The sequence below is a fragment of the Vespula pensylvanica genome, chromosome 3, assembly GCF_014466175.1.
Source record: "Vespula pensylvanica isolate Volc-1 chromosome 3, ASM1446617v1, whole genome shotgun sequence".
In the NCBI taxonomy this organism is placed as follows: Eukaryota; Metazoa; Arthropoda; class Insecta; order Hymenoptera; family Vespidae; genus Vespula; species Vespula pensylvanica.
The window spans coordinates 11854957-11862985 of record NC_057687.1 but is presented as its reverse complement, the minus strand read 5'-3'; the positions used below and the strand labels follow the sequence as shown (position 1 = coordinate 11862985).

The 8029-nt window shown below is 24.6% G+C and overlaps 1 protein-coding gene across 1 annotated transcript; it reads right to left on the bottom strand.

Moving 5' to 3' along the window:
• Positions 1–4303: 4303 nt before the first annotated feature.
• On the bottom strand, positions 4304–7531 carry LOC122627840 (acyl-CoA:lysophosphatidylglycerol acyltransferase 1-like). Its single transcript, XM_043809429.1, has 7 exons — positions 7254–7531; positions 6969–7181; positions 5932–6149; positions 5626–5840; positions 5108–5381; positions 4840–4985; positions 4304–4762 (listed from the first exon to the last, which is right to left on the bottom strand). The coding sequence occupies exons 2-7, from the start codon at positions 7007–7009 to the stop codon at positions 4526–4528; spliced, it is 1131 nt and encodes a 376-aa protein (XP_043665364.1). The 5' UTR covers positions 7010–7181; positions 7254–7531; the 3' UTR covers positions 4304–4525.
• Between the last annotated feature and the right edge of the window lie 498 nt (positions 7532–8029).

Sequence of the window (8029 nt, the reverse complement as noted above, 5' to 3'; positions counted from 1 at the left end):
CAGAAATTTAAGCTATAGCAGAAGAATAAAATATCTGATGGAGTATTAATGGTGAAAATTATTTGTACATAGTAAATATTTTTTATGGAGTGTGCAGATTAAAAAATTTTTTAAACTGCCATACATAATGCTGTTATACATGTTACTATATATAAATATAAACATATATACATGTGTGACTGAGTACGTATATACGTATATATGTATATACTTATGTATGCACTTTAACAACATAGTATTATTTAATACGATTTCGTCCTTTTTATTTTCTATGTACGTATACTTTTTATCTAAAAACCAAATTTTTCCTTTGCGCAACATATAATATTTCATAAAGGCGTTAAATATATTTCTACAAATTATAAAATTTAACGTTGTCAGTTTTAGTAAATTGCATGTCTGTCAAATTTTTTTCTTTCAGTACAACGTTACTAGAATTTTTATAATCTGTGTGTTAAAACAAAAATAATCAGAATTATTATGTGTATTTTCATTGAGAAACGCTCAAGTGATTACGTGCAGATTTACGGAATGGATGCAATAATAAAACTATTTTATAATTATGCAGTATCCTTTCGAATGTTTTATGTATTTAAAAGTGAATAATGACCGTTTCAAAATAAGGTACAGCGAATGAACCAAATGGAATTTTTAAAGTTTTATATGTTCAATTTTAATCAATTTGATTTCTGAGAACATCTACCAGATGAAACTTATTTTAATTTCATACTTTAATACTGTTGACAGCATATAGAGGCTTCTAAACGGTTGTAAATAATTATAAATTATCCAAACACACTTAGCGAATTATTAATAATCAATATTTATGATAAAATTTCTCATGGAGCATTTTACTTTTTCCAAATTAAATAAATATAAACACAAAATTACTATAGGATTAGATTTTATTTATGAAATACTCTCTTCTCCATTTCATTTTCGTCTATTTGCTTTATGCATATAATATTTAAAAATGGGGTCTTATATTTATGTTGATATGATACTTTTACAGTTACAAAATTGATTATTACATTATAAGATTGTATGAACGTAAATGGAAAAAGACAGGTAATATGCACGATTATCATTAAGGTTGTTATTTTTAGGGTATCATTTGTATTTTTATAGTATAATTTAATTTTATTTTTTTCAGTAAAATATAGAATATTGAAATTATACATATATATGATCGTTTGTTAAAAAATGATATTGAAGCAGTATTGTCAAAGTTTCTATTGAAAGTTCTTCGCGTATAACGCATTGTAATTACCGTTGAAGACACTTTTTCTTTTCAATTCATTTTAATAATGTTTGTTATTTAATAGTTTACATTACTTTTTTCTTTTTTTTTAATTATTTCTCTGTAAGAATTGAAAGATAAAGGGTTGCTACCATCATAAACTGCACATTTATTGTACGAAGAACTACAATAGTTAAGTAAATAAGAGTTTAGATTGTAATTAACCATTATATGTTTAAGAATCATAGATGGTACTTTCTTTTTTTAATTATCCGTATTACTATATTATTGTTATTAATATTCCTACTATGTTTGTAGTTATATATAAAAAAGAAATAACAACACTATACACAGTCTTTCCATCGATTTTAAGGAAAAAAAACAATTAGACTTTGCATTTTACATATGTCTATATCTATTAAAGGCGACGATATATGATGATATAATAATATATATATATATTTGCGTGTAAATAAATAAGATTAAGGCACGAGATAAATTTATTGTGTTCTCCTTTACTGCAATTCTTGTTGTATGTTATTTGAATTCTACGGTTCGATGGCTAATCAAATAATGAGAAAGAGGTAAGGTTTAATGTATCATTAAAATGACTCGCAACCCTTATTTCAATATTACACATTTCGTGATGAGATTATTTTATTGAATGATTATCGATGTTTAAATTTGATATTTAAATAGTTGATATTAAAATACGTGTTGTCAGAAATGATTATTTATTTTATCTTTTGTAATAACGAAAAGAAAAAAAATGTATAACGACACATATCATTTTATTAACATATAAGATAATTAAGATTTATATAAATTTAATCACATACAAATGTCATTTAATATCCATCAATATAAACAAAATTTATAAACTGGACTAGAAATGATCCGTGAACGAAATGTGTACGTCATATGCTTATCTTACTGTACAACTATCTAACATTTTTATTGAAGGTTTAGAATTAAATCTATAATAAAGATGTCACAATCACTACACAACTTACAAAAAAAATGCAATTCCTGTTGTAGCACCGTACTTGTATATTTAAGTAATTATGAACATTGAAATCCTAGTCACAATCCTGCTGATACGTATTTGGAGTTACTTGCAGATCTTTGCAATTATAATTACATATATTATTACTAATATCTCTGTACATAAACGGCATTTGTACTTGGTGTATAAAATTTGTAGATATTAAAATGCAGAGAAATGCAAATAACTTTATGAGTGACACTAATTTACGAATAAATTCCAAGGTACTATACATCATTATTATATAGAATTATCTTAAAAATTTAATATTCATGATCTAAATTTTAATTCATCACATACAAATTTATTTTTCTCTGGTTCTATTTTTAGTCGTTTGCATGTATTTTGCATATTAAATATTCAATTTATAATTTACAAGTACGGGTTTGATATTATTTTATGATATATATATATATATATATATATATATATATATATATATCATATGAAATTGTGCACTATGTTTTGCAATTATAGAATTTAATTTTGCCAACAAAAAAATAGAAGTTTAATTGTAATAAATAAATTCAGTATTTTTAAATTTAAATTGTGAAAAATGCGTGTATACATAATTTTACTTGTAGACCTTGGATAGTAATATATTTTGATTTTTACCATGATTTTTATTTGGAAAGCTATTAATTAGGCAACTTCCCATTAATGGAACTTATAAATTAGACTTATATTACAAACATTATATCACTTTATAAGAAGGAAATAAGACATGTCTTAAGAATGTCTCAAAAATTAATAATGTGCTGTTCTAATTATAGTCATGTGCTTAATATTTGCATAATACTATTTACAATTAACAGCAAGACTGTTTATAGGAGCAAGGCACGACTGAGTTTAAATATATTTTTTTGTTAACTTTATAATACCATTTTAGTTTATAAAATGTAACAAATTCAAAATATTTGAATTCAAATTATTTTCAATTTCATCCATATTTAACATAATTAATTAAATGTCACACTTAATTCAATATAGTAATAAAATTCCAAATTTATTGATTTTTAATATCATCACTTAGAAAATTTTACTATAATTATACTTTAAAATGTATTCCTTTCTTATTACATATGACAAAAGAATGAACAATGTATAGAAGCATATTTCAAATAGTGAAATATTACTGTTTTTATAAAGGTAATAACATTAAGTTATTATATTTCACAATTGATGTATAACAAACTATTATGAAACATGCATGCAAGATATAATAAAAACCGCTTAAAATGTTAAGATTTTAAACACTTTATAAAGTGTCAACACACTCGCGCTTTATACAGAATACAGGAAAAAAATTTTTCTTGGAATTAATGGCTAAACCCTTAAAATTGATACTCTACATAACATGTGCTATCTATTATGCATTATAAATATATATATATATATATATATATATATATATGTCTTTATAAAAAAGCAATGCACCAGTTTTATAATTTACTATAATTAAGAAAATGCAGATCTAGTTTTTTTTGTAATTATAAGATATAAGTGTCAAATAAGTATTCAATAAATGCTCCTGAATTTGCACTTACTTAAAATAAATAAATTTTTATACTATATTAATGGTAACTACATATTAATAACTAGTTACCAAATTGTAAAGATTTTTACAAGTATCAAGAAATTACATTATTGCAAATAATTATTTACTTTATGAAAAATATTATGTGATGACTCTGTATAAGATATAACAAGAATAATATGTATGTGAACATACATATATGTGTGTGTATATATATATATATATATATGTATATATTTATATACACATATACACACACACCTTATGCATACATACATGTACATACACGCACACGCACACACATATATACACATACATACACACATATATATATGATTTATCTGTATAAAATAGTTACCTTTTGATGAATGAAAATTAATTTAAAGATAAGAACAACTTACTTGAAAAAATTTCAAACGCCATGTGTTTGCATTAATATTTAGAAAATTGTTTTTTACTAATTCCTTTTTAAGCAGAATAATTATACGCGTGCTAAATCCAATAATTTATTGTTTCAAATGAAATAGTGGCATTAACCATTAAAATGTATCTAAATTGTAAACAGTTCAATTGGAATTGACAATCCATACACTCGTTATTTTATTGTAATAAATGTTAATATTGTTTAAGGCAGGAATAATCCACTTTTTGTGTTACAATTATCCTAAAATTTTAATGCTATACTTAAATAGCATAGGTTGTCTTACCAAAAGCAGGATAATATATATTGAAACATACTATAATGTATATAACTAGATGTTATGAAAAACAAATGAATGACTAGGAATCTTAGTGGATCCTGTTGGATTTTCGAACCTTTTACAGCTGATTCGTGTGTACCAAGAAATGCGCCATGTTTATAAAAATTTTCCAAAAGCAATTCTTTCTCTACCCATCTATCATATAACCACTTAGACAATAGTTCTGGTTCACGTGGAACCTACGAGTTTTTTTTATAATGAATAAAATAAGAAATTTGTATATACATATATATTATTAAATATATTAATATCTTACCATTTTACTAGGATAAAGTCGATAAAACAAAAATGTTTCGCAAGGAGGTCTTGAACCAGTTATAATTGCAGGTAAATCAATAGGTTTACCCTGAGGATATGCTATTGTTATATCAAGAACCCAGGTGATTTCAGTTGGTGCCACGCCTGTATGAAAAATTCATGAAATTCTTTTTTCTTCTATTTTATATGTTGCCATGTAGGAATAAAAATATACATAAAAGTACAAGTATCAAAGAAGTAATATAAATTCAAACGAAATACATTACTTGCTCTGTTGTTTAAGTGGTCATGTTGCACCTTGTTATCTTGCACTGGACCGAGAGTGTTAAATATTATCTGCATTGCTCCTACTCTAGGTAAACTCACATTTTCTAGGATAGGCAAGTTATTTTTTTTAGCATATTTTTGTGATGTTTCACGACGCTTGCATAAGAAACCTCCTTCAGGAAACAAAATCAACCATTTTCTGTCAAGCCCTATATATGATTCTTTAAGATGTCTTTCTAATTGTCTTAAGCTTTCATCTCTTCGTTTACGACCCTAATATATCAAGTAAAAAATAAATTTTTTTAATAAATTAATAAAATAATAATCGAACCATTTTATGTTACAAGACTAAATATAAATGGAAGTAGAAATATATAGAAAATCCAAAATTTTTATAAATAGTGATCTAAATTTTTCAAATTATATATTGACATGTTTTATGAGAAAAAATGCAAAAAATACTTTACTTAACATGTTAAAAGAAAATACAATATTTGTAACTGAGACATCAACTTACAGAAATTATAAAAAAGTCATGATGTAAGATAGAAACTATACCAAAGTTAGTGAACTTAAATATTCTATCCATAATCCACATTAAATTGGGCAATACATTTGATTTTGTATTAAATGTTGTCATTAACATAGGAACATCTCCAGTACTCTGATGATTTACTATAACAAGTGTTCTTTCACTAATAATCTTCTCTATATCATCACCTTGTTCTATTACTATAAAATAAATGTTTATTTTTATAGTGACAAGCAGATTGTTCAATGTATAGTTCTATCATTTTATATTATAGTTGTTTTTACAACTTACTATCATAACCAGCTGACCAAGTCCACATAGAAACCATGGCCAGTAACCAATGAAAAAAAAGACCCTCTATTCGCCAATATACTTGTGGTTGATATACTTTCACAGGATATAACAAGATCATCCATACTATGTACGTAGGTATACAATAGATATTATTTAATATTACAAAGCCTGTTCGTACCATACACTTTACAAATGTCACTACTTTGTTAATTATCCTGTAACAAAATTATTATTACAATGGATCTCTAAATCTATCGATAATTTTTATTTTTACTAGAATCAACTTATAAAATTAAACAAATGTATTTCTGCATGTAAGTTTTAAATACAAATAATTTAAAATATATGGATGGAGAGAGATTAATATTTAATTATGCTTGAATCTTTATATATGAAATATCACAAATTATAACAGTAAATTACTTAGGATAATTGGAATATAACGAAATATATATATAATTTAAAATTATAAAAATAACTCAATTTATATAATGAGATAATATATAATATAATATAATATGTTGCGCTTAATTTTTATTGAAATATATAATTTTTTATAATTAAATAACATAAGTTTTTAATATTTTATTTATCAGTAAATTTTTGTATACTTCTATTGTATCATACTTGTAACAAAAACTAATTCTATATTTTATTATACATACAATTTGCTATGTAAAATAATGAAAGAGAATTAATGTAATTTTTCCTAAAATATTACAGCTACTTCTCAATGATTTTATTAGTGTATTTACTTATTAATTTATGTTGTACATGTAATTTATTTTAAAAGTTAGAATTTAAAGTAATTTGAATAAGAATCAAAAGAAAAACAAATTAGTTCATTAACTATCATTCAAAATCTGTGCCATTTCATCAATACGTATATTAATTTGAAGGTTAAGAACATGTTTAATCAAGAGAATTATAATAACTGTATTGATATAGAAAACAAACAATTAATAAATGTTTTATTTGCTGATATTTATATAAATAATGAAAGAGAACTGTCACAAAAGGTATTTTTAATTTACCTTATAATGGCAGATACGCCGGAGGCTGAAGAGTCAGTCATTTTTTTTTATGACGCCACTCGTTACACGAGATCGAATATATCTCATTCACCTTTTATTCATCACCATAACATCTCTTTAGAAGGAAATTATATAATGCAGAATCATTATCTCAGATGACACATTAGCATGTATAAAAATGGGCGAATTGATTACTAGAAATCCAAATTATACCTTTTAAACAAATTTTGGTCAGTATTCGTTAGTGTTTTTAAATATTACGTTTCAATGTAAAGGTACTTTTACCATTGATTTTGGTCAACAATTTCTTAACTGGGGAAGAAATGAAAAAACTAAGAATTTAATCGTTTTTCTGTCAGCTGACATATACGCGGCGCTTTTGCAAAGAATACACCATGTGTCACTACTTCTGCTACTTGAAATACATATCTCGTTATTAGATATGACATAGAACAGTTGCTACCAGTGTTTATTGATAATGTGTAAGTATTAGTTATATGGCGTACTTTTAGCATATTGTAAATATAGAATGATATTTCAAGTCATATAAGTTAGAAAAAAGTTACAATAATACGTTATTTCTTTAGTTTCCATTAGCGGTAACATTTTCTAAAAATTTAAGTGGTTTCAAGTTTTGCAGTTCGCAGATTGGTTGTCTCAATTTCTATAGAAGGATTCAATCCACATATTCCACCAATAAGATTCATAATACCATATTAATTGCAACCAATCGGAATAGCGCTTCCAATAGCATATCCGATTAGAAATGTAGAGGAATGTATATAGATGGACCAATCATAGATGAGAATAAGTGAATCAAACTCGACTGTACTTGATTTGACTGGATTTGACTCGACTGAACGATCGTTTATTTTATTTTTTTTTTTCATATTTTGTTATCAATAATAATTCAAAAGGTAAATAAAGTTGTTTAAAATCACTTTAAAATATAAAACATTTTACTAAAATGTTATTTGTAAAGTATAGATCATATATAATAACGCATGTGATAATGCATACAAAAAGAAACAATGAACCGATCGTTAAAACGAAATTTATAT